This window comes from Lucilia sericata, unplaced genomic scaffold (genome assembly GCF_015586225.1).
Source record: "Lucilia sericata isolate MDLA Ls3-8-SP2 unplaced genomic scaffold, ASM1558622v1 Contig000217F_arrow, whole genome shotgun sequence".
NCBI lineage: Eukaryota > Metazoa > Arthropoda > Insecta > Diptera > Calliphoridae > Lucilia > Lucilia sericata.
In genome coordinates this window covers 305,321-333,126 of record NW_023994245.1, presented here as the reverse complement: position 1 = coordinate 333,126, position 27,806 = coordinate 305,321, and the positions used below count along the sequence as shown (strand labels likewise).

The 27,806-nt window shown below is 29.0% G+C and overlaps 1 protein-coding gene across 6 annotated transcripts; it reads right to left on the bottom strand.

The window, feature by feature from the left end:
- On the bottom strand, window positions 1-27,806 carry LOC119602273 (serine/threonine-protein phosphatase 2A 56 kDa regulatory subunit epsilon isoform). 6 transcript variants are annotated; one of them, XM_037953703.1, is made up of 10 exons: window positions 27,633-27,806; window positions 26,757-27,006; window positions 5,040-5,652; window positions 2,825-3,227; window positions 2,563-2,762; window positions 2,294-2,488; window positions 1,931-2,121; window positions 1,519-1,852; window positions 1,215-1,444; window positions 1-1,048 (listed from the first exon to the last, which is right to left on the bottom strand). In XM_037953703.1, exons 4-10 carry the CDS (start codon window positions 2,961-2,963, stop codon window positions 718-720), a joined length of 1,620 nt encoding a protein of 539 aa, XP_037809631.1. In that variant the 5' UTR covers window positions 2,964-3,227; window positions 5,040-5,652; window positions 26,757-27,006; window positions 27,633-27,806; the 3' UTR covers window positions 1-717. The 6 variants fall into 6 exon arrangements, with proteins under 6 accessions (XP_037809631.1, XP_037809630.1, XP_037809629.1 ...); XM_037953702.1 differs by having other exon boundaries at window positions 27,299-27,794; XM_037953701.1 differs by having other exon boundaries at window positions 27,557-27,794.

The following is a 27,806-nucleotide window of genomic DNA, read 5'->3' as shown; positions in this document are numbered from 1 at the left end:
TTTGTAATATATATATAATTTTTTTTTTTTAATTTTTTGTTTTCTAAAAATTATTCATTTTAAATGTAAATGAGTTTATTTGTAGATTTTTTGTTTAAATTTTTAATTAATAATTAAATAGGCATAAGTTAAATCATAGATATTAGAGTTGCTCATAACGCATTCTTTTTTTTTAATTCTACCATTTCCATTTCTAAATTTCTTTTCATTTTATTATATATTTTCTGTTTGTTTTCTCTTCTTCTGCTTTTGCTTCTTCGACTTCAACTTTATATCGACCTGTCCTCGCGTGTTTAGCTCGTTTCTTTTGTTTTTGTTTAAATTTATATATAGATTTATGTTTTTAGTTTAAATATTTTAATTTTTTTTTTTAATTTTCTCGGTATCAGGCGCTCTACGCTCTAGATGTTGATTTTTTTTAGGTTTCTGTTCCTCTTGCAATTTTTGCTTGAACTTGTTCTTTCTTTTTGTTTAGTTTTCTAACAATTTTTGTTTGTTTATTTAAATTATTTATAATTTTTAATACGGGTAGTAATATTTGTATTTCCTGATCTTTTTGTCTGCCTTAAGTTTTCTTATGGTGTTTGATGTTGTGGTTGTTGTTGTTGTTGTTCTTGATCTTATTATTGTGGTGGCTGCTGCTTCTACTACTGCTGATGCGGCGGCGACGGCTGCTGCTCCTGGTGGTGGTTATAATTATAATATAAATGTTGAAAATTAATTTTCAACTTTTTCAGCTTTGATTTTGGCAAAAGGATTAGCGGCACCGGCATTCGCTGTAGCTGCTGTTGGCGCATTTACCGTTTTATTATCGCCACTAGCACCAGCTGCGAATTTATGATCTGTTGCGGTACTGTTCGATTGTTGCGAATTTGTGTTCTGTTGTTGACTATTGTTGGCATTGGAATTGCCACCTCCTGACGTTGAGGCACCACTAGCGTTTGTTGAATTATTAGAGTTGCCTCCCTGAATGCTCTTTGTACGATTGAGCTCTAATTCGTGTAATTTCTTCCACAATTCCTCACGATCTCTTTCGCGCTTCTTTTCTCTGTAAAGTTAATGAAAGAAACATTAATTAATAACTAAAGACAAAGTATTGCACTTGTTAAAGCACAAGTTCCATGAAAAAATTATATTTCCCCAATATTTTACAAAAATAAAAGCTCTTTCCCTCCCTCTTTTTATGAAAATTCTTTTCGCATTTGACAACTTACTTTTGCCTTTCCGCTTTATAACTAGAGGTAAGTTCATCGAACAATTTCGAATTCATTTCCATAAAAGTCTTCAAAACATTGTAAACTAAAGCCACAATTGTCTGGTTCCAGTGTTCTTTACTAATGCGATACAATGCCGGAAACATGATGGGCATTATGACAGCATTATTTTCTTCAATTAAGGACATAGCATATTCATTGTTCCACAGATACAGAGCACGTTCAGCAACCTAGAAACAAAAATCAAATTAAAATGTGTTAATTCATAATCAGAAAAAATAATTTATTATTATCATTTCTATACCTGGAAATGTGGACTCGATACACATTTGGCGATTTGACGAAATAGAGGTTCTTGGATTTTAACAAATTGTGGTGGATCGATTACATCGAGTATTTCCTCAATTTCACCCAAAAACATAACTTCCTTTTGCGAACAAGTCTTTGGCCAGAATTTCAAAAGACCCCGTACGACTGGTTCCGTTAAGAATGGATCCTTTTCGAGAAATTGTACAATACAATAGGCCAACTGAGCGTGATACAGTGACAGACATTTAACTTTGTGCAAAGGAAGCAAAACCTTAACTAAAAACTGTTTGTGTTCGGCCTTCAATGGTAGAGCGAAACCATTAATAATGCTGTTGAAAAAAAAGCAAAAAAAAATAATTATGAATGAAATTTTACAATCGACAAGGTCACTTCTCTGTCTCTCTTACCTTCCAAGAATTTCCAACAATTCACCGACACCGTTAAAATGCTCCGTTTCGTAAATAAAACGCAAAAATATATTATTGATTTGCTTTCTTATAAATGCTCGTAAACCTAAAAATTTTCCATAAATACGATGCAAAACAGTTTTCAAAAAATCACGTTCACGTGGATCTTCAGAATCGAATAGTTCCAAAAGCTAAATTAAGTAGAAATGTTTAAAATACATATTAATTCAACAAAACAAACACATCTAGACAACAGACACACAATTGCGCTTTAAAATATAACAACAAAATTATTATTTAAAAAAATATAAACTAACAAAAGAATTTAAAAGTACTAACGAGAAGTAGTGTATGACTATTTACCTGTAAAACAAACTTTTGATCAATAACACGTTTTCCTATGGTCGCTTGAAAATCTTGCGATTCTAAAAATCTTAAAAACACCTCATACACCAACTGTAGGTGTGGCCAGGAGGCCTCTAAAGTGGGATCATCTTCTTCGGGATCAAAATCTGGATTCTCACTTGGCGGCAATGTACGAAACAAATTTAATGAAATCTATAGGAAAGAACAGAAAATCACAATTAAGATAAATACTATTTACTATAAGAAGGTGGAATATTTGCCCTTACCATACGTATAATTTCAGGATACACAGCTTCTGTAAGTACGCCTCGTCCATGTGTTATGTAGGTGGATAAATCATTTAGGGCGGCGCGTTTGATTTCTTTGCCCTTCAAATCAGTCACAGGATCCATAAAATCAAATGATACGCAACACTGACGCAATTTGCGAATAAATAATTCTTCTTGTTCCAAACTTGAACAATCGGCTAAGAGGAAAAAAATGTTTAAATAAATTTTGAAATATTTTGAAATATGACTACCAAACTACCTTTCAGTGGTGGCAATTGTTGCAATTCCACATCCTGTGAATTTCTATAGCGTGAGGAACCTTGACTCTTTTTGCTTTTCTTTTTCAATGAACGTTTGGCGAATGGATCGATTCGATCAACAAATGTTCCCGATGACATTTTTTCTGTTGTTCTTGTGTTTAAGATGTTTGTGCTGATCGACGATTTCTATTCTGCTGCTTTTTCACCCCGTTTCTCTTCTTACTTCTCTCCTTCTTTTTTTGTAGTTTCGTTTGTATTGAAAACCTACTGTAGTTGCTGTTATTGCTGGTGTTCTTGTAGTTGCTGATGTTGTTGTTGTTAGTTTACAATATGTTAATTATATGTATTTCGTATAAATTATTTTTATTTTATTTCTTTTTTCTAGGTATTATTTGACGATATCTGAAATTAAAAACGAAACAAAGAATAAAATATTAATTACATATCCATTATATGTAGTTTCGTATACAGTACAGAATTGTGCCCAAGGAGGCAAAGGAGAAGGTAAATGTTGTTTCATTTAATAAAATGCCATTTTAAAAATATACACTTGCCACTTGTGTATATAAATTTTATAGTGCAACGTGGCTTTCCAAAAATAATGCACTAGTAGTACTTACTGCTGCACCGTATTGATATTGAAATTTAACAAGGTAACAGAAAATTTTGTCAACAATAAAAACCACAGGAAAAGTTCCTCGTGAACTAACTACCTTTATCAATTGGAAAACGTTTTTAATCCTAGCGTTCAAATTCCAAAAGAAAGTTATTTTGGGCATGAAAACTTTTTAAATTTTTTAATAATATTTTGTCTAGCCTATTGTATAGCCTGTTGACTAGTTTATGGAAATGTTTATTAACTAGTTTATAGGCTAACCTATGATTAATTTATTGAGTAGTCAAAGGACTAGTCTATAAACAAATTGATTTGCCTATTAACTAATCTATGGACAAGTCCATTGGCTAGTCTCTGGACTAGTCTAGAAGCATAAATTGATTAGCCCGTTAACTATTAATAGATTTATTAATAGTCTAGTCTAGATTAGCCAAAAGACTGGTCTATGAACTATTCTATAGTCGAGTCTATGTACTAGTCTATTGACTAGCCTATGGATTATGGACTAATCTATGTATATACAGGTCTATGCACTTGGCTATATCCTGGACTATGAATGAGTTTATGGACTAGTCTACTGACAAGTCTTTGGCCTAGTCTATTGAATCTTTTATTGAATAGTGTATGGACTTGTCTTTTGACAAATCTATAGACTAGTCTATTGATTAATCAATGGATATGTAGATACGCGTCTCTATACTATACTATATTCCGAACTATGGACTAGTTTACGGAATAATATACTGACAAGTCTTTGGACTAGTCTATTAACTAGACTCTGTATTAGTCTATTGACTAGTGTCTATACTAGTCTATGGTACTAGTCTAGTACTAGTCTACGGAATAGTCTACGGACTAGTATACTGACAAATCTATGGAATAGTCTATGGACTGTTCTATTGATTAATCAATTGATTAATCTATATATAGGTCTATGCACTTGACTATATCCTGAACTATAGTCTATTGAATATTTTATTGTATAGGTGAGTCTATTGATTAATCTATTGATATATAGATACGCGTCTCTGTACTAGACTATATCCTGGACTGGAATAGACTCTCTAACCTGTGGGCTAGTCTGTGAACTAGTCGACGGACTAGTATATTAACAATTCTATTGACTATATATCAATAGATTAATCAATAGACTAACAAGTTTACTACCCTATGTATTGTTTATGGGCTAGTCTTTTGACTAATCTATAGTCTATTGACCGATATATTGATTAATCTATGGGCTAGTCAATGGACTAATCTATATCCTGGTCTACTACGGCTTTATTCTTATTTATATTATAATATATTTATTACCTTATGAAGAAGTTGACGAGATGTATAGTAAAGGAACTTAATAGGTCATGAAGGTACTACTATACTTTTCGATGTTTAAAAGTACAGAATTTTGGATATTAGGAGTCACTGCATAACCGCCTTAAACAAATGTTTTTCTCACTAGAAACTATTGATAAAAAAGGGAAGTTTCCTTATAAAAAGGCACTTTATTGCATTAAGTTTAAGAACTCCATTTCAACCTTTAGTTCCTCGAATGCCTTGTCACACTATTCGAAAAAGCAAATAAAATTTAATTAACATACCTTGTGTTTTCATTAATATAAAATCGAATAATGATGAATAGTAGTAGTAGTTGTTGTAATGGTTGTTGTTGTTGCTGTTGTAGTAGTGCATTTAATGGAGGGATTGTAATAAATTTTTTCACATATGTTTAAAATTATTATAATATTCTTCTGCTACAGATTATATTTTTTTATATAGATTTTGTATCGTTTAATACTCTCGCTAAGCTTCCATGATTTGTAGTAGTTTTTGCTGTTGTTGTTATTGGTGATTGTTTATTGTATTGATTTGTTATTTTGTATTGAAATAATGATGTTGTTGCTGCTGTTGTTGTTGTTGTTGTAGAAGATGACGATGATGATAATGATGGCACGTTGTTTGTTCTCTCTATCAATCTCTCACTCTCTTTTGTGTAATGCGTTTTAGTTTAAATTTGTCTCCAATTTTAGCACATTAGCACCAAAATTTTCTAAATTTTTTCCGTTTTCAGAATTTTGTTTTCAAACTTTTAGTTTGTATTACATACAGAGTATAGTATAGATTTTTATGGTTTTAATTAACGGCGACAATAAGATTTGAAATATACTGGTTATCACATCAATAATTTAACTGTTATATTGTCTGAGCCAAATTCTGCAATTATTCAAGAAAAAAAGAGAAAATTAAGTTATTAGTTATAATATAAACAATGAAAGAATTAAATACTATTATTGATAACTTTGTGCAGCACAAAAATATGAATCAAATAGCAAATAAATGAATGAATGAATTTACATTCTAAAAGACCAACAAAAATTCACCAGAAATGTGTGAATAAAATAAAAACATGTTTTTTCAAACCTACACGAATTCAAATTACAAAAACAACATATTAAATACAAAAAATATATATAAAAGATATAAATATCAATAAAGAATGTATATATGTATGATGAAAAAAATACAATCCAGCGTGGACACTGATTTCATTCAATCAATAATGTATTTATTATTGCAACTTTTTCTTTATAAAAAATGTGTAATTGATGGATTGTAAAGAAACTTTAGAAACGAGCAACAACAGCAGCATTCAACTTGAGTGCGGAGACCTTTACACAAATATCAATACAAAGAAGCTGGTTAGCCAAGGATACCAGATGGAAATCAGCTGAATTCAATAAGTTGATTTGAATTTTAAATTTTAAACTTTAATCCAGTGTTTCCCTAAAATTTATTAAATTAACTTACTTAATTGACATATCAGAATAATTTTTCATTTAAGGATTTGTTATAAGTTTTATAGTCAATTCAGCTAGCTGAATTATGCTTTTATAATTCAACTTATATTATAACACAAAATTTATTCACATTAAAATCTTAATGTAACTTTTAAAACCAATTCAGCTAGCTGAAATTGAATTAGTAAATATTCACGTATTACAATCTATGTTCACTATTAAATTGCTAACATAATTTTGACATTTAATCCAATTCAGCTAGCTAAAATTGTACCATGTTTAATTAATATTGAAGGAAATTTTCTTCTTAATAACTTTATTCAGCTGAAAACCTCTTTATTATTGAATAAATTTTAGTTAAAATTAATTCAGCTAGCTGAATAACAACTAAATTTGGCTGAAGTACAATATTTTTACAAATTCAATTAGCTGAATATCAAATCTATATACGGGTATATGTAGTAGTCTATATCCTGTACTATGGACTAGTTTATGGACTAATCGAATGACAAGACTTTTGACTATGTAAATACTACACACATTTCTTTTAATAGTAATTCAACTAAGATTTAGTTATAGTTTAGCGAAGCTGAAAGCAAAATTTAATTCACATACATAATCATTATATCGAAAATAATTTAATATTTTTAAATTCAGCCAGCTGAATACAATTATATATAGCAAAATCACCATTTTATTAGCTGAATTTCGATTATCTTATAATTCAGAAAAGATTCAAATATTTATATACCCAATTATTTTGCGAAAAAGTTACAAATTTAATAATTACATTTTACCAAATGAATTCTATTATATTCATTAAACACAATGTTATTTTTTATGCTGAATAATATTTGTAGTTAGCTGAATTACGCATTTTTATTATTATTTATTTATTATTATTATTATTTATTTATTATTGTTATTATTTATTTATTATTATTATTATTTATTTATAGTTTAGCGAAGCTGAAAATTCAATTCACATAAATAATCATTATATCAAAAAAAATTTATATTTTTTAAATTCAGCCAGCTGAATACATGAAGCTGAATTTCAATTATCTTATAATTCAGCAAAGATTCAAATATTTATATACCCAATCATTTTGCGAAAAAGTTACAAATTTAATAATTACATTTTACCAAATGAATTCTTTAAACACAATGTTATTTTTTATGCTGAATAATATTACGCATTTTTATTATTATTTATTTAAAACTATTTGTTAAATACCATATACGTTTGTATTTTTTGTTCACAATTTAGCTGAATTATATTTAAAACTTAAGCAAAATTTTCAGATTCATAAATTTATTTGCTGAATTTCCTTTTTAGTTGGCTGAATTTTGCTTTATTATTATTTTTAGCTATAAAATGGATTCCTTTAGGTTATTCATCTTATAAACTTAAGCTTAATTTCTTTATAGCCCAAGAATTGAAAGTTATCTTTTTATGCACGTTTGGTATAACATTAAAAGTTCTTAAATAGATTTTAAAATAAATAAAATTAAGCTCTAAAATTTTCAAATTTATCATAATTTTAGAACAAAGAGTAAATTTAGCTACATATTTTCTTGTCTTTCTAAGCAAACTTTCGTTAATCCCCCGCCTTATGTAAACTTTGCTTAGTTTTTTTTTAATTGTTGGAACGTGTAAAAAGGTGTGTTTGCGTTAATTACGTGATCAGCATTTTAGAGATATTTCTGTAGAATAAATATTCTATCATAAATAATACCGTTTATCGTAAAATTTTTTTCTACAGTAAAAATTTTAATACAACAAAAAGTAAAACAATAACTCATATAAAATCGATTTGCAGTTATTATCATCATATAGAAAATAGAAACAAATAAAAACAAATAAGGGTGTAATGTAGTGAAATGATAACGAATAGATATTTAGATTAAAACAAAATCAAATCAAAAAAACATTTTAAAACAATTAAAGTATAAGAAAACACTTTATATTTTATGGCCTCTATATAAAATATGAAACAATTTAAAATTGTCATAAAACTGCTTGCTGCAAAGATAAGTTAAACGAATATAAAAACGAAAAACAATAACAACAACAAAAATGTTAAGCCTAATTTATGATTATGCAATTTTTTTGTTATTATCTAGTATAAATTCTTTTTTATTTGCGTTTCTTACGAGCTGTATTTTGGTCGCAACAAACCAACTCAAAAAAAAAAAAAAAAAAATAAACAAAAGAATAAGTAGAAGAAATCTTAATAAATGTAATTATCTTTCGTTTTGTTTGAAATGACACAATTTGGGATGACAGAAAGACAGACATCATACGATTCCATTCAACAACCAACTGATAATAATCAGACGTGACACTGAACAATAATTAAAATAAAAACCAACACACAGACGGAAAAATTGCAAGAAAATACTACAATAAAAGACATTTCTAATAATTTAGTTTAAATGTAGAGATTTTGGAAAACTAAATCTGAATGAATGGATATTTTGCAAAAAAAAAAATAAAGTTTAGTTTCAAATGTGCCTTACGAAATGAATTTTCTCTTAAAAAATATAATTTTAAATAAATTGACGTCTATTTGAAACTTCAATACTAAGTTCCCATATTAAGCAGTTTAAATATAAAATTCTTTATTTTCCGATTATCACCAACAATCCTACAAATCATGTTTTACAAATCAGAATGTTACTTAATGGCGATACAAGTTCAGACCTAAAGATCTTATTCATATTAGATACCTCAAGCCAGAGAGTATTTTGGGATTCCCGCTACAGAATACCAGAATGAAAGGCATTCAGATATAGTCCAGTCTATAGTCTAGTCTATAATCGAGTCTATAGTCTAGTCTATAGTCGAGTCTATAGTCTAGTCTATAGTCTAGTCTATAGTCTTGTCTATAGTCTAGTCTAGTCTAGTCTAGTCTAGTCTAGTCTAGTCTAGTCTAGTCTAGTCTATAGTCTAGTCTAGTCTAGTCTAGTCTATAGTCTAGTCTATAGTCTAGTCTATAGTCTAGTCTATAGTCTAGTCTTATAGTCTAGTCTATAGTTCTATTCTATAGTCCTAGTCTATAGATCTAGTCTATAGTCTAGTATTATAGTCTAGTATATAGTCTAGTCTATAGTCTAGTCTATAGTCTAGTCTATAGTCTAGTCTATCGTATAGTCTGATGTCTAGTATGGTCCTAGTCCTATAGTCTAGTCATTAGTCTAGTCTATAGTCTAGTCTATAGTCCTAGTCTATAGTCTAGTCTATAGTCTAGTCTAGTCAGTCTAAGTCTATGTCAGTCTAGTCCTATAGTCTAGTCCTATAGTGCTAGTCTATAGTCTAGTCTAGTAGTCTGAGTCTCTATTAGTCGATAGTCTAGCTAGAGTCTAGTTCTATAGTCTAGTCTATAGTCTAGTCTGATAGTCTAGTCTATAGTCTAGTCTATAGTCTAGTCTATAGTCCTTGTCTATAGTCTGTCTATAGTCTAGTCTATAGTCTAGTCATAGTCTAGTCTATAGTCTAGTCCAGAGGTCTAGTCTTTTTTTTTAGTCTATAGTCTAGTCTATAGTCTAGTCTATAATCGAAGTCTATAGTCTAGTCTATAGTCTAGTCTATAGTCTAGTCTATAGTCTAGTCTATAGTCTAGTCTATAGTCTAGTCTATAGTCTAGTCTATAGTCTAGTCTATAGTCTAGTCTATAGTCTAGTCTATAGTCTAGTCTATAGTCTAGTCTATAGTCGTCTATAGTCTAGTCTATAGTCTAGTCTATAGTCTAGTCTATAGTCTAGTCTATAGTCTAGTCTATAGTCTAGTCTATAGTCTAGTCTATAGTCTAGTCTATAGTCTAGTCTATAGTCTAGTCTATAGTCTAGTCTATAGTCTAGTCTATAGTCTAGTCTATAGTCTAGTCTATAGTCTAGTCTATAGTCTAGTCTATAGTCTAGTCTATAGTCTAGTCTATAGTCTAGTCTATAGTCTAGTCTATAGTCTAGTCTATAGTCTAGTCTATAGTCTAGTCTATAGTCTTAGTCTATAGTCTAGTCTATAGTCTAGTCTATAGTCTAGTCTATAGTCTAGTCTATAGTCTAGTCTAGTCTAGTCTTTTTTTTTTTTTTAGTCTAGTCTTTTTTTTTTAGTCTATAGTCTAGTCTATAGTCTAGTCTATAGTCTAGTCTATAGTGTAGTCTATAGTCTAGTCTATAGTCTAGTCTATAGTCTAGTCTATAGTCTAGTCTATAGTCTAGTCTATAGTCTAGTCTATAGTCTAGTCTATAGTCTAGTATATAGTCTAGTCTATAGTCTAGTCTATAGTCTAGTCTATAGTCTAGTCTATAGTCTAGTCTATAGTCTAGTATATAGTCTAGTCTATAGTCTAGTCTATAGTCTAGTCTATAGTCTAGTCTATAGTCTAGTCTATAGTCTAGTCTATAGTCTAGTCTATAGTCTAGTATATAGTCTAGTCTATAGTCTAGTCTATAGTCTAGTCTATAGTCTAGTCTATAGTCTAGTCTATAGTCTAGTCTATAGTCTAGTCTATAGTCTAGTCTATAGTCTAGTCTATAGTCTAGTCTATAGTCTAGTCTATAGTCTAGTCTATAGTCTAGTCTATAGTCTAGTCTATAGTCTAGTCTATAGTCTAGTCTATAGTCTAGTCTATAGTCTAGTCTATAGTCTAGTCTATAGTCTAGTCTATAGTCTAGTCTATAGTCTAGTCTATAGTCTAGTCTATAGTCTAGTCTATAGTCTAGTCTATAGTCTAGTCTATAGTCTAGTCTATAGACTAGTCTATAGTCTAGTCTATAGTCTAGTCTATAGTCTAGTCTATAGTCTAGTCTATAGTCTAGTCTATAGTCTAGTCTATAGTCTAGTCTATAGTCTAGTCTATAGTCTAGTCTATAGTCTAGTCTATAGTCTAGTCTATAGTCTAGTCTATAGTCTAGTCTATAGTCTAGTCTATAGTCTAGTCTATAGTCTAGTCTATAGTCTAGTCTATAGTCTAGTCTATAGTCTAGTCTATAGTCTAGTCTATAGTCTAGTCTATAGTCTAGTCTATAGTCTAGTCTATAGTCTAGTCTATAGTCTAGTCTATAGTCTAGTCTATAGTCTAGTCTATAGTCTAGTCTATAGTCTAGTCTATAGTCTAGTCTATAGTCTAGTCTAGTCTAGTCTGATAGTCTCTAGTCTAAGTAGGCTAGTCTATAGTCTAGTCTATAGTCTAGTCTATAGTCTAGTCTATAGTCTAGTCTATAGTCTAGTCTATAGGTCTAGTCTATAGTCTAGTCCTATAGTCTAGTCTATAGTCTAGTCTATAGTCTAGTCTATAGTCTAGTCTATAGTCTAGTCTATAGTCTAGTCTATAGTCTAGTCTATAGTCTAGTCTATAGTCTAGTCTATAGTCTAGTCTATAGTCTAGTCTATAGTCTAGTCTATAGTCTAGTCTATAGTCTAGTCTATAGTCTAGTCTATAGTCTAGTCTATAGTCTAGTCTATAGTCTAGTCTATAGTCTAGTCTATAGTCTAGGTCCTATATAGTCTAGTCTATAGTCTAGTCTATAGTCTAGTCCTATAGTCTAGTCTATAGTCTAGTCTATAGTCTAGTCTATAGTCTAGTCTATAGACTAGTCTATAGTCTAGTCTATAGTCTAGTCTATAGTCTAGTCTATAGTCTAGTCTATAGTCTAGTCTATAGTCTAGTCTATAGTCTAGTCTATAGTCTAGTCTATAGTCTAGTCTATAGTCTAGTCTATAGTCTAGTCTATAGTCTAGTCTATAGTCTAGTCTATAGTCTAGTCTATAGTCTAGTCTATAGTCTAGTCTATAGTCTAGTCTATAGTCTAGTCTATAGTCTAGTCTATAGTCTAGTCTATAGTCTAGTCTATAGTCTAGTCTATAGTCTAGTCTATAGTCTAGTCTATAGTCTAGTCTATAGTCTAGTCTATAGTCTAGTCTATAGTCTAGTCTATAGTCTAGTCTATAGTCTAGTCTATAGTCTAGTCTATAGTCTAGTCTATAGTCTAGTCTATAGTCTAGTCTATAGTCTAGTCTATAGTCTAGTCTATAGTCTAGTCTATAGTCTAGTCTATAGTCTAGTCTATAGTCTAGTCTATAGTCTAGTCTAGCTAGTCTATAGTCTAGTCTATAGTCTAGTCTATAGTCTAGTCTATAGTCTAGTCTATAGTCTAGTCTATAGTCTAGTCTATAGTCTAGTCTATAGTCTAGTCTATAGTCTAGTCTATAGTCTAGTCTATAGTCTAGTCTATAGTCTAGTCTATAGTCTAGTCTATAGTCTAGTCTATAGTCTAGTCTATAGTCTAGTCTATAGTCTAGTCTATAGTCTAGTCTATAGTCTAGTCTATAGTCTAGTCTATAGTCTAGTCTATAGTCTAGTCTATAGTCTAGTCTATAGTCTAGTCTATAGTCTAGTCTATAGTCTAGTCTATAGTCTAGTCTATAGTCTAGTCTATAGTCTAGTCTATAGCTATGGTTTAGTCTAGTCTATACTATAGTTTATAGTATAATCTATAAGTTATATTATAATATATAAAGATAACGACAAAGTCTGTCAGGCTGCCTAGATTAAACGTAAGAAAACCATCTATAAAACATAACGTTCACATGAAAAAGTTCTAAAATAGCAACAGACGAACTAATCGCTCTATTTTCGTATTAGAATTCCCATAAGGTCCCCTGTATAATTAAATTGTATCTCTGTTTTATAAGAAATTTGCTTAATAAATCAAATTTAAATAACGTCAATATAAAAAACACAACAACAAAAGAAGGATTTATTTAAAAAACGAGTATTCGTAAGTATATTTTGTATGTCTGTCTTTCGGAGTCGATAAATTTTATTTGTAAATTTTGTTCAATACTATATTTTTTTGATTTATTATTACAGAAAATTAAACACATGTTTAAATTCTCATCAGCGTCGTTAATTGCAACAACAACAACAAAAACAATAATAGAAATATTGTTGTAGTATTTTTGCACAATATTGTTGTAAATACTATTAACATTGAAATGTTTAATTTATCATAGATTTGTCATAAAAACGTAAAAACAACAACACATAACTAAAGAAAATTAAATAAATTTTGCAAAGTTAAATAAAACAAAAAAAGAAGATAGAATACAAAAAAAAACAACAACAATAAAGAAAACACAACATACTTGAAAAGATAAAAATTTATATTTTTAAAACGTTGAGTTTGTACTTATTTTAAAGTTGAAAATTATCATTTTTGTTTTTGTTTTCTTCTTTACTTTTATTGATATTGTTGTTGGTTTTTTGCAATTATACTTTGACACTTTATATTTTGAAAATTTTTAAAATTTTTATGTGAAAAGATATAATAACAATACATATAGTAGGTAGGTATATATTTTTATTAATTAGTTTAATTATTTGTTATTTTTGTTTTTCGTCTTAGTTTATAATCAGGTAAATATTTGAATTAAGTTAAAAAAAGATAACAGCAAATGTTTCAAAATGTGTCGTGATGATGACATGAAATATGCGTAAAAAACAAAATATAAAAATATTTAAATTATAATATATTTTTGATAAACTATTTCAGCAGATACTTTTAGGCCGTTCAAATTGCCTGTGTATTTGTAAGATAAGAGATAGCTACTAGTAGAGAGAGTCGTCGTAAAGAAAACAACAAACAAAATAGAAATAAAGGTAAAAGAGAACAGAATAATAAATTCACTTTTTCTGCTGCTGCTGCCACAGCTACTGCTGCAGCCAATGTTTGTAACATTTCTTTATTTCTTGCTGTTTTAGTCATGTTTCTTTTGTGTATTTTTCTTTCTTTTTTAGCACACAATTGTATTTTTATTATTCTGCACATTTCACTTGTACTCTTGTATTGTATTTGTCGAATCGCAAAAAAAAGAAAACAAAACCCCCAAAAACACGAATGAGAATAAAAGGAACAGATGGTAGAAAAAAAATTAGAAGAGAACTTGTATTTTCGTTTAACGAAAGCGAAGACATAAGATAAATTTGATTAAAAAATAGGAATTAAGAAAAAAAAATAATGTAAAATAGGAAAAAATTTATGTAAAATGAAGTAGAATAAGAAAACTTTTGCAAATATAAAAATAATTAAAATATGATGCCACATGAAAAGACATTATGTATTTTGACAAAACTGTCAAATTGATTTAATTAACCAAAAATGTCAAACATTTGAGTCCAAAACTTTGTTATGATACATATATTCGGATTCCCATAACTAGCTTTGTCTGTTCACTTATTTTCATTTTAAAAGCACGAAAGTTACATAGATCCTAAAAGGGAGAAGCTTAGGGATAAAAGTTGCCCAAATATATTTTGTTTTTATCAAAACTGTTTGGTACTAAAAATGGGGAAAAAAACGAAAAAAAGGCTAAAATAAAATAGCTTAAACCAGTACAAAGTTGTTGGCAGTTGTTGTCCTTTCTTCCAGTAAATTAGATCTAACATCAAAGTGATAAAACTCCACTTTGAAACCACTAGGGTCCATTGTGATACCCTTAAAAGTAATGTGTTTAAAACATAAAAAAGAAGGTAGAAGTAACTGTAATCGAAAGTATTAATAATAATTCTATGTTATATAAGTTTTTCTTGTTCTACTAGCTTAAGAAACTACGAATTGAACAAATTAGACTGCTACTATATAATCCAATTAATACTCACATTGCTATTGCATCAAAACTGGTTAATAATACTATGGAATCTATTAGAGATCATCTTGTAATAGTGATATTTAGGTATAGATTCTAGCGTCCAGTTATTTAAAAGAAGAACTATACAGTTTCAATCCAAACCATTAATCATAAAAACTTTGACTAAAATTGGTCACAAAATAATCGGAACAGATTAAGGGCAAAGATATTAAAGAAATCGGTTAGTACAACTTTCAAAGTAGCGTTAACGCATTTTTATTGGAGTTACTTCTTTGTTTTTCTCAACTTAGAATTAGGCAAGCAAAATTAACTAAATTTTTTACTAATTTGGAGAAAGGATTTTCCAATGTTACCTAAACGACCATTTTAGTCCCAGAATTATACCTAAGATTAATATAGAAGATTAAAGTCTAGTCTTTAAAAAATATTTTTTGTTTACCTTTTAAGGGTTAATACAAACACCATTTAATCAATAAACTAATATTCACCTTTTATTACGTTACAAAAAAATTCTCAAATCGTCAAATGTCAAACAAAACTACAAATCTGGCATCAATGTTTACGTAGTACTATAATAAAAATGACAAATAATTAGAAATAAAGACATAAATAAACAAAATAAGGAAAATAGCTCAATCATAAAATAAAACACAATATAGAAGCCGCTTAACTGTTTATACGAAAAACCGGGTGATGACAGAACAACAGACCGAACGACTAATTGACATACCAACTATTTAATAAAAGCAACAATAACAATAAAAAGAGGGCCTGCAAAATAGACACAATACGACAAATATGACAAGAAAAAAACTATACATAGAGGACCAACAACACTAGAACCGTATGAAAAGAAACTAGAAAAAATTTAAAACGACAAGTGAATAAAATGAATATTATAATGTTAAAGAGACAGTCAGTACGTTTTAACCAAAGAATATACACACATACAATGTATTTGTAAAAAATATACAATGATTTTTAACTACATATATGCCGAAAATATAAGAAATGTCAATTAATAAAACTTAAAAAAAAACACCGTCTTAAATTTTTTTCTAAAATATCTATCTGATCTGATACCGAATTAAAATTTTTCATGTACCTACTATTATCTTTCAAAACTTCTTACTGGGTCAACTCCGTAAGTTGTCATGCCGAATTTCTGACATATCACAGGCAGAAATTTTCGTTCTTAGGGGAATTTCTAGTTGAACAAATTTTATAAAGCCCCAGATAAATAATTCGTTATGTTACAAAAGGAATGACAAATTCAATATAGCGCCACATTTTTAGTGTTAAATATAATAATAAACCCCCAACCAACCAAACCCAATTGAGTAAATATTTAACCATTTTATAAATAATAACTAAACAGCAAGAATATTTAACAACGACGCGATACAGGCGAAAACTACACCGACAAACTACTACCCGTCCATTTCATACAAATATTAGAAAAAGAAACCAAAACAAATTTTATAAAATAATATAAAACATAAAAAAAATTAAAACAAAAGGATTTAGTTTAATTGCTTAATAGGGGTTTGTTGCACAAACAAGAAAACATACATTAAGTTTAACACTACAAAATGTATGTAAATAATTGAGTGAATGGATATAATTAATGAATGAACGTATCGTGTAGTATTGAGTTAATGAATATTGCAAATAATTGTCATTATTATTTATAATCAGACTTTCTGTAGTTAATTTTCCAAGAGGTGAAAATATTTTTTTAATGAAAACAGTTAACTTAATTGTTAAATTATGAAAAATATTTATATTTTACATCAGAATTTGCAAAATTTCATATTTATTCCATTAGTGATTAGGTAATTTTAAAATTTTTTGTTTCGTATTTCTTTTTTTGTGTTCTTAAATAATATAAATATTCACATTCACACACTAGTTCACCTAAAACGTCGTCACTCAACTCATATCGCTCTCTCTCCTCGGTTATTTCTGCTTGTATTTTTGGATGTTGTTGTTAGTCTTATTCTTGTTATTCATATTCCTCTACTCATCATTTTACGAAAATAAATATAAATATAGGAAATAAAGTGTTGTCAATTTTGTAATACATGCTGCAAAATTAAACAAAATCGACTTTTCCTAGTAGTCAGAACCATACTTCCACGGCCCAAAACCGGTAGATTTCCATTGAAGAAAGTTCGAAAATTTATCATTTATTGAAGAATAGTTTTGGTAAAAATTACGCAACCTCTGGGAGAGTTGTACGCTCGCTAGACTACTCAAAAGGTCGAACCGTTGTTACCGACTTTCAATATGTTCAAATGGAAAATATGAACTTGGAAAACTTTAGTTTCATCAGGTATTTGAATCATTAGGGTATTCGAATTATAGAACCAAGTGCACCATCAAAGACCTGAAATATTGGACAGACAGAAATAGGTACTGTGTTTATAGGTTTACCAGTCATGTAAATAGTATGGACCATGTAATCTCGTTCAAAGGGTACCTTCATCAACATCTGGCCAATGGCCAACAAATTGTTGAAACTTCTACCATTACATCAAAGTGACATATTACTAACTAACTAACTAACTAACTAACTAACTAACTAACTAACTAACTAACTAACTAACTAACTAACTAACTAACTAACTAACTAACTAACTAACTAACTAACTAACTAACTAACTAACTAACTAACTACTACTAACTAACTAACTAACTAACTAACTAACTAACTAACTAACTAACTAACTAACTACTAACTAACTAACTAACTAACTAACTAACTAACTAACTAACTAACTAACTAACTAACTAACTAACTAACTAACTAACTAACTAACTAACTAACTAACTAACTAACTACTAACTAACTAACTAACTAACTACTAACTAACTAACTAACTAACTAACTAACTAACTAACTAACTAACTAACTAACTAACTAACTAACTAACTAACTAACTAACTAACTAACTAACTAACTAACTAACTAACTAACTAACTAACTAACTAACTAACTAACTAACTAACTAACTAACTAACTAACTAACTAACTAACTAACTAACTAACTAACTAACTAACTAACTAACTAACTAACTAACTAACTAACTAACTAACTAACTAACTAACTAACTAACTAACTAACTAACTAACTAACTAACTAACTAACTAACTAACTAACTAACTAACTAACTAACTAACTAACTAACTAACTAACTAACTAACTAACTAACTAACTAACTAACTAACTAACTAACTAACTAACTAACTAACTAACTAACTAACTAACTAACTAACTAACTAACTAACTACTAACTAACTAACTACTAACTAACTACTAACTAACTAACTAACTAACTAACTAACTAACTAACTAACTAACTAACTAACTAACTAACTAACTAACTAACTAACTAACTAACTAACTAACTAACTAACTAACTAACTAACTAACTAACTAACTAACTAACTAACTAACTAACTACTAACTAACTAACTAACTACTAACTAACTAACTAACTAACTAACTAACTAACTAACTAACTAACTAACTAACTAACTAACTAACTAACTAACTAACTAACTAACTAACTAACTAACTAACTAACTAACTAACTAACTAACTAACTAACTCACTAACTAACTAACGAACTAACTAACCTAATTCGCTATGGATGGATTCAAACGTATCAATAGATTACTCCTCTATCAATATTCACGTATTAGACAAAGCCGTCTAGACCGTTTTCAAAGACCAATTCGAGTTGTCACTTCAGTCAGACTGACGATAACAACGACTGTTTCTTTCGGAAAACCTACTCTTCAGATTAAGTAAAACTTTCGATCAATACAAATTATTTAATGTTTTTTGTTTATTTTAATGTAGGATTAGTAAAAAAAATTAAGCGATTTTTATCTTCAACACTTTTGTCATTACTGGTTGATAGTATCACACACACACACTCATAACTTTTATTAAATATATACTTTTCTATTTTTTATATTTAATAATAAAAATAAGTAATTTACGTGATTTATATATTTTTTCATATTTAGATATTTTTTTCTTTATAAATGAAAAAATAAAAAAAAATTATCACTTTCATACTTTTTGTCTCATATTGCGGCCGCTAATGAATGGATGTGTGGTGATGGTGTTTTTGTTGTTGTTTTTATTGGTTATGTGGTCTGTGGTCGTGGTTTCGTTTTCCAGCGGTGGTGATGACGATGGTGGACGACCCTTAATTTATTATTTCACATTCATACGTTTGTGTAGTACAACACCGAGTAATTTTTCATTGGAAACATTCTTTTCGGTCATTATTTTTATGACATTTTTTCTTTATTTTTTTTCCGTATTACATATTTTTTGGTTTGTTTAATTTCTTTTTTTTAATTTGCTTTAATAGAAATTTTAATTTTTTGTTATTTTTTTACTTTTCTTTATTCATTAAGCTGCAGCAGTTAGGCAGCACTTTGGCAGCACCACAAAATACTAATAAGAACACACAATGTCGTATAAAATCGATAAATCTAAAAATAATGATTTTAAACGCACACACAACTATTTACTGTAAATTTACCGAGATCACGGCCGATTTTCACTTTTATTTGTTTCACAATTAAAATTATATTTTATTCTTTAAGCTTTTTTGCCTTAATTATACTCATTTTTATAGATTGTCTTAAGACAATTTTTTTCTTAATAGTTTTTACACTTTTTTTTAAGGAAAAACTTTTTATTTTATATATATTTTTGAAAATAGTTTTTCCTGTTTAAATGTTCTAAATAAATTGTTCTTTTTTCCTCTATAACAGCACAAGACAAAAGATTTTTTTTAATTTTTTAGGTTTTTTACTTTTCTGACACATACGAGACGACGACGACGTACTGCGTCTGAGCGACTAAAATTTACTCATTCGCTCATAAAGGCAAAAAACTAAATTAAATTGTTTCTTACTTTATTGTAGTGATGTCCAATCAGTGCTTTTTTGTTAAGGTTTTAGAGTTAAAGAAATATAACTTTAGTTAGAGTTTAAACTTGGGTAAATTGTTAAACATTGTTCTAGCAATTTAAAAAGTAATTTTCTTAGGCATTTTTTAATAGCAAAAAAAATTTCATTTAAAATGTACAGCAGGTGTCACAGACAACTCTTAGTTAGCATCACTGTTTTGTTTTTATACTCTTTCAATCTCTCATCTGTTATTTATGTAGGTTCCCCAAATGGGGAGCTTCGTTTAGTTTTTGAGTTTGTTAGTTAGTTGTAGTAGTCATAACAGCAGCAGCAAAAACAGCAGCTGGGTTAACATTCGTCTGGTGCTCACTCGGCTTTTGTTTTATTGTTTTTGTTTTATTTCTATACATTTCTTTCTTCTTTTTATTGTGTAGTTTGGCTGAAGAAATACTAACAAAAAAAAAACCGAATAAACTGTCAGTTATTCGTAGTTTAATCGTACACACAAGAAAATCGGTGGAAAGTATAAAAACAAAAAAGTAAATTGAGCAAAACAAAGACAATCAATCAATTGGTATTGTTGTCCATTAGAAAGAATTGTAATGAAAAGTTTGCAATTGGAATAAGTCTGAAATATCAAATTTGCTGAAGTATATTAAGAATTCAGCTGAGCACAATATAGCGTGATTAAAAAGTGAAAGAAAATCATTGTGCTTAACGTAAACACCTGCCTTGACGGCCTTATTTCACGGTGATCTTTTCCATCCACTGTGTGGACTTAGAACGGCCCACATTGAATCCCTTCAATGAAGGACTCTCAGGTGGCAATTTTTGTACATGGTTCTGCTGGTCCATGTGCAAGCAACTTGCAGAAGTAAAGGAGCTTTCTAATCTCTTGCCATAGTAGTCCCATTTTGGAATGACACGCAACATTAGAACAATCCCAATGCATACCGCGATATGGAAAAAGCTATCACTGGTCTAAAGTTAATAGACGGGCTTACCCCAGCATCAGGTGAAATGCAATCCCCATTATCTAATGGCCCATTCCAGTACATTCTCTTACCTCTTAAAGCCCGCGCAACCACACTACTCAGTTGGTTCTGTTGAGTTAGCAAAAGCACTTAGGGACAAATTGGCAGACCGGATCACGAACACCATAACAACTTGACAAGACTTATTTAAGTGGCCATTAGGACCTACTGCAGATCATTATTAGAGTAAACTCCAAACACATCCAATCATCAAGGAAAATTGCCGATAAAAGAAAGAGTAAAGCATCCACCTCATCCTCAACCGCTCAAAAACCATCATCATACTAACGTATGCAGCAAAACTCCATCATCACACATCCTCTTCACTTCCCATTCTTACCATCTCCCTAACATTCTAATTCTATCCATCTTCATCACATTCATCTTTTCCAACACTTCCGTCTCTTCCAACACTTTCATCTCCTCCAACACTTTCATCAGATACATCAAATATCCAACAGTCAAACATCAACCTGTAAATTATCAGCTCAAACCCAACATTTTATTTCACAGCCTACCCTGTGGTTTGTGTACCGCTTCTAGAAATTAGGAACGATAACAGAAACGTATCCCGAAAAGCTATTACCATGAATCAAATCCCATGAATCAACTGCCCCTTCCCGAATTTGTGGCATTTGGCCACACAAAAAAGTCTAAAGGGGTCAAATCGAAGCTCTTCGGCATCCAATTGGTATCGCAAAGAACGCTTAATGACACGATTTCCGAACTTAGTGCACAAAATATCGATTTTTTAATAAACAGTGTGATGATGCGCCTTCCTACTGAATACAACGATAATCAAAGTTCTATCTTCCATTTCAGTTCCAAACAATAAAGATCCGAAAGAGTTAAAAAGTTAAATGCTGCTAACTCCTGACGATAACTCCTTCAAATTTTATACTTTCCAATTGGAATTACAAATGTTAAATGGCATTAGATCTAATAACTTCTTCTATATGATGATGCTGTTTTCCAAGGAATAAGGATTCAAATGCTTAATTCCAAACATAAACTTTTCGTGGATACATTAACTCCTAATGAGAACGATGCATGAAACCAGATTTATTCTAATCATTATATTATCTAATTGGAATCAAATAAATCCCTGTATAAGCTAATTTTGAAAAATTCTTATTTAATTGCCGATTTTATAGGGAAATTTCTTTTTCAATTTGTGGATTAAAAAGAACCCCCATCTGGGAGCTTTGTAATTAATAAAACTCTCTCTCACTATCTCTTCAACACAGACAATTACTGGGGGAGCGAGAGGAAATAAATTACGTACGTTTGAATGAACAAACGAATAAAGTAAATTAGAAAGAAGAATACGAAAAATAGGAAAATGAAAGAGAATAAGATAGAGAGTCAGACTATGGCTAAGTGTGTGTATAAAGTTGGACTAATAAAAGCTAATAAGAAGAAAAAGGTTAATAAAATAAATTTACCTGACATGTTGCTGGTATTGCTTTATGTTGTTACTTCGTTTAGATTCTATACGTTTGAGAGAGTTTCTTTTTTGTTTTGCTTTATTATTGTTGTATAGTGTCTGTATGTTTACATTTGTTGTTATTGCTTTTTTATAACCAATACTAAAGTTAACAGCTTGGAACAACAGCCGTAGCAGCAGCAACAGCTGTAGGTAAGTATTAATAAATTATTGCATTGGTTGGATGTAATAATAATTTGCTTGCGCCTACAATTAGTTTAAAATGCAATCTTTGTATACAACAACTACAAAAACGAAGAAACATAAAACTTGATTTCATGTTGGTCAGGTTGGTCGGTGTGACAGGCATGGTTTGGTGGTGTGGTCTGGTGAGGTACAAGTATGGTATGGTATGTATGGTTATTAAGAGGGTAGTATTTGATCAGGTTGATGGATAGATAGATGAAGGCATTGTATGGAAATAGACACACTTGAAATTATATTTATACTTAAAAGGTATCATTGTAAACGAAGAGGATGATGAGGAAATGTTTTCATTTCTATGTTGTGTAATGGTTTGTGTGTCATATTCAAATTAAATATAAAAATTACTTTTTCCATATTGTTATTAATTACCACGCCTACACAAATAATAAAAATAAAATATGATCTAAAGATGTTGGTATCTATGGTCATGGCCACATGTTTATATGTCAAGTCCTTGATTTTTTTTTATCAAAAGGGGTTTTTATTGGACGGATATTTATAGTTGCAAGTAAGAAAGATGGAGAATCAACCCATATTGCTTCGGAATTAATGTGATGCTTATTGTATTTCTTCTTTAATGCAACTTCGTTGCTTAATCATAAAATCAGTATATGTATGTATGTACATGATTTTAATAAAAAAGTTGTTATATTAGTTTTATTAAAAATATTTAAATTAAAAAAACAGATAATTCTTGATTTCTTAAAATTTCTTATTTTTAGGAAAATTTTAATTTTCCAATATTTTATGTAAACTTGAATTTCCATTTTTATTTTTTTAAATTTTTATGAATTTTTATAAAAATTTTCAGTTTTCGAATGAATATTTTGAAAGATCCAAACATTTTAGAAATAACAAAAAAAGGGAAACTTTGAAAGGAAATTACGGAAGTTGTTATCAAGAATGTCTCAAAATCATAGAATCCTTACATGTTTAACTGTACATATATCCTTATATCCGATAATTGATTTGAATAGAAATTTGTTGTAAAAGAAAACGAAAACTTTTAAGATTTCACAAAACAAAACAAAAGTAATACTTATTTTAAAGTGACCAAGAAATAGAGAAGGTTGATAGAACCTGTAGTTTAATCAGAATTCCTGACAATATATCTACAGTGAGTGACAAAATAATGCAAACTTTTCCAAATATTTTAGGAATGGTCCAAACTCTCGAATTATTATTAATAATTATTTAATTTTACATAAGATGACATAGATTGGTCGAATCAATATGAAATACTCTCTTCTTTTTGGTCGTGTCCAAATACCAAGGGGAGACTTATTAGGACCGAACTACAAAATTCGGTCGTTAAGTTTAGCGATGGCAATATGATGGTATTTAACGGTTTTTAGGACAAGGTATTGATCAAATTCCTGCTATAAAAGATAGAGATTCATTAAAAAACACTATATGGAAAACATGCATGGCACAAAAAGCCAACAATTGACTTGTAATCGAATATTTATACTCGAAAGTGATTGTTTTAATTAAGTGATCTGCCTAGGTTAGGTTAGTTCTAGTTCGCTAAATATGGACGCAAAAGCATGGACGATTTTAAATATACGATTATAAAGGAAAAAACAGAATATTTCTAAGGTTAGAAAAAGTTTCGAATGTTTTGCCACCCACTGTATATTGATCAGTTATAAATTTACTGCAAGTCTCGTGAAAAATAATTATCTTGTTAGTGTTATATTTTTTGAAAACTTTTTATTTTTGATCAAAAATTTTAAATTTATTAAAGAACAACTAACTTTTTGCAACAACATTTTTTTTTTATTAATAGTGATTTGTTTTTAAAAACTATTGAACCAAAACTATAATTTGTGTTTTACTTAATTTTTGTTTCGAAATAAAAACTAATTGAAATCTGTTATTATATTATATTCTAAAAATATTTAATTGTTAATATGGTTTAAAAGCAACAACAAGCATTAATAAATATCAGTATAAACATTTCAACAAACGGACATTTTTAAGTTTAGCAAAACAATTGTACGTAGGCGTAGTGTAGTTTAAATTTAAATGCAAAAAAAAATTAAAATACATAAAATAAAATACTAGGTACTACGAGTATATCTAGTTGAAATAATATTATTATTACTATTGCAACTAAAAATATAAACCAACACGTTCTTTGGCATTTCTGTGTAATTGGTGATTTTTTTTTTTTTATTTTTCATTTTTTTGTTATTGTCATTTTCATTTAGCTTTTCGTTTCATTAATATTCTGTATATATTTATTTTTGTTTTAATTTTTTTCTTTCAAATTTAATTCATATTTTTGTTTTGAAAATATTCAAGGTCTTTTTGAAATAAAAATTCAAACCAAGAAAGAAAAAATAAGTATTCATTCAGACATTCACAACAGACAGTACGTCCGTCAGTCAAACAAGTCTAATACTTAATGATTAATAATAGAACATAAATATAATTTTTTCTGTGCTGTTTGTACTTTAACCAAACAGCCAAACATCATTCCAAGCATTTTAGTAACCAACCAACCGACCAACACTCTAAGCTAACAACAGCTAGTTATTAAAAAATAAAAACATTTAATGGGTATGTGCAAATTTGCTAGAAACTCATCATCATCGTCGTCGTCCATCCCATTATCTCATTCTCAGTTTATAAAATTAACAAAACTTGCACTTTTATTTAAATACATTTTTTCACAAACATACATATTAGGTTTTCTATTATTTTTGTACTTTTCGTGTTGTATTCTTTTTATTTTTTCGTTCATTGTGTTAATCGGTCAATGTTCTTAAAATTATTACGTTTTTTTTTTTTTTTTTGGTTCTTTTTTGGCTGATTTATTTATGATTTAACAACAATCAAATATTTAGTTTATAAATATATACTGCTTTAATTATTACATTAATACAAAAACACCTGCATTTATTTTCAGAAAGACCGAAATAAAAATATTAAAAAAATGTGAAACAGGCGACTTTGAATAAATTAATCGGAGACAGTTCTTCTCTTTTCGCAATAAATTATTTCCTTTATGAATCAGCGTTGCCAAGTTGTTTTTGGAAGTAGAATTAAAATGCCTCATCACACCAATAGGTGGGTTAAAGAAAAACAAACAAAGAACAAAATATAATGAAAAAATATAGAGCAAAACAAAACAAAAATTTATACAATTTAAACACCGAAAATAGTTCTTTAAATTACACATTATTATTTTCGTCTGACTATATCGTAAATTGACGTAAGATGAAGGCGAGACGTAGTTTGTTTCTCTAAATGAAAATGTCCAAGAATGAATAAAAAATATAACGCGTAAGAATTTTATTGAAGATTTAAAATTTGAGGAGTTGAGGCAAAAATTCTTTAAGATTTTCTATAAACATCTTTAATTTATTCCTCCCACAACTTTTGAATCATGCTATAAGATTGTCATTCTAATTTTAATTCTAAAAATTGTGTTTAGTGAAACGATGAGTACGATTGTTTGTATTTATCTCTGCAGGGATGTTGGTATAATAATAGGATACTGTCTGAGAACTCTGTCAGATATCATTGTCTGACACTAAACTATAATGTCGCTATTACTACAATTTTGACAAGCACTCTATTTACTGCTAGTCTATTTATTACTGAAGCAAATTGTTGTTGGTGAGTGGTTAATTCATTTGTTGGTCGGTCAGAGGTTAATTATGCTGCTCTAGTTTGTTTAGCTTCGCTTAGTGATACCTATTGGAGAAACATTCAAAGCTGCCTAATTGCTACCTTAAGGACTACAACGGGCTGCATACAAATTAGCTCGGAACATCATCTAATGAAGACACTTGCAGTCAAGGATCACAAAGTCATGTTCACTAAACAGTTCCTCCTTAGATGTCTTCGGAGGAGCTAATGTTTTCATACCAAACTTGCACAGTTAAGTCGCTATTTTTGTTTCCAAGTAGACAGCAATAAGGTACATATTTAGAAAGAAGAAACAGATTAATTTCTTTGTAATTTCGTAATTATATCCCCTAAACCAGAACCGAAATATTATCCCGGACAACATTTGAAAAAATTTAAGGTTGAAACTTATATTTTATTCTTCATGATATGGAGTTTCTTTCAGCGTATGGTCAAGAAATGTTAATCCTGCTAGATATAGAAATGTATTTAAAATCTTAACTTTACAATATAAATTTTTAGCTATAGATAGGTAAAACAATTTAAATTATCAACTTACCAAATGTAATATTTTGATTTTCAGCCAGTTGGGCAAATCCCACGGGTATAGTTTCAAACTACACAACAACGATTATTAGTTTTATAGATATAAAGGAATTTATTATTATTAAATAATTCAATTATTTCTTTTCAAATCAGGTTGTATATTTGATTTGTAGAAGCAAATTGCTACACACACTCAAAAATTATCGCAGTAAAAGTAAAATATTTGATTTGGTGTTTTTTTTTTTAATTCTTGGATGATTGATCTGTACACATTCCATAAAAAAATTACATGATTTAAATTTATTTGAATATATAAACAAACATTTTTTCCAAATAAAAAATACAATAAAATTAATATTTTTCTTTTCTTTATTATTTTGCGTTAAAAAAAGATTTTCTTTATATCAAATTTCATTAAAACAAAATGAGACATCAGGAAAATCGATTTTTATATATTTTCTTTTTTCCTTTTAGTTCACATCTATTCAATTGTGACGAAGGGGAAAAGAACAAAAAAAAATTATGAATAAGATTTTTCACGAATAGAATTGACACCTTAGGTCAGCCGTATAGATAATTGTTTTTATTTTTTCTATTAATTTACTTTATAATTTATTTGTAAGGTTCCTTTCTGATTTTGCAATTTCTTTTTTTTAACCAGATTATTTTTTATATAAAATTTCTATGTATTTAGTTTTCAATATTTTTTTATTTCTTTTTTGCGAAATCCAGCCTTTTAATGCTGAAATATATTCGCATTTTTTCACTACACTCTTTTTTTCGTTTCGTTTTTTTTTTCTTTCTTTTTCTTACTAGGAGAGAGACACACACACAAAATTTTTTCAATTGATTTTTTTAGTTAGAAATCCGGCAATACTTGGCAGAATACCTTTTGAAAAATGTTGCACGCACTTGTGGAAAAACTTTTTCATAAATTTTAACAATTTTCATTAAAATTAAATGATTAAAATTCTTTTAATTTTCTGCGTTTTATAAAATAATGGCGAATTAAAGAGCTTCAGAATAGCCAGAGTTACCTACAACAGAGAAAGATACCTACACT

Bases quoted from the DNA above. Each gene is read 5' to 3' on its own strand.
- LOC119602273 (XM_037953703.1), bottom strand. From the start codon at position 2,963: ATGTCATCGGGAACATTTGTTGATCGAATCGATCCATTCGCCAAACGT. The intron at 2,489-2,562 runs GTAAGGGCAAAT...TCTTTCCTATAG, and splicing joins ATCCTGAAATTATACGTATG to ATTTCATTAAATTTGTTTCG. The intron at 1,049-1,214 runs GTAAGTTGTCAA...TTAACTTTACAG, and splicing joins TATAAAGCGGAAAGGCAAAA to AGAAAAGAAGCGCGAAAGAG.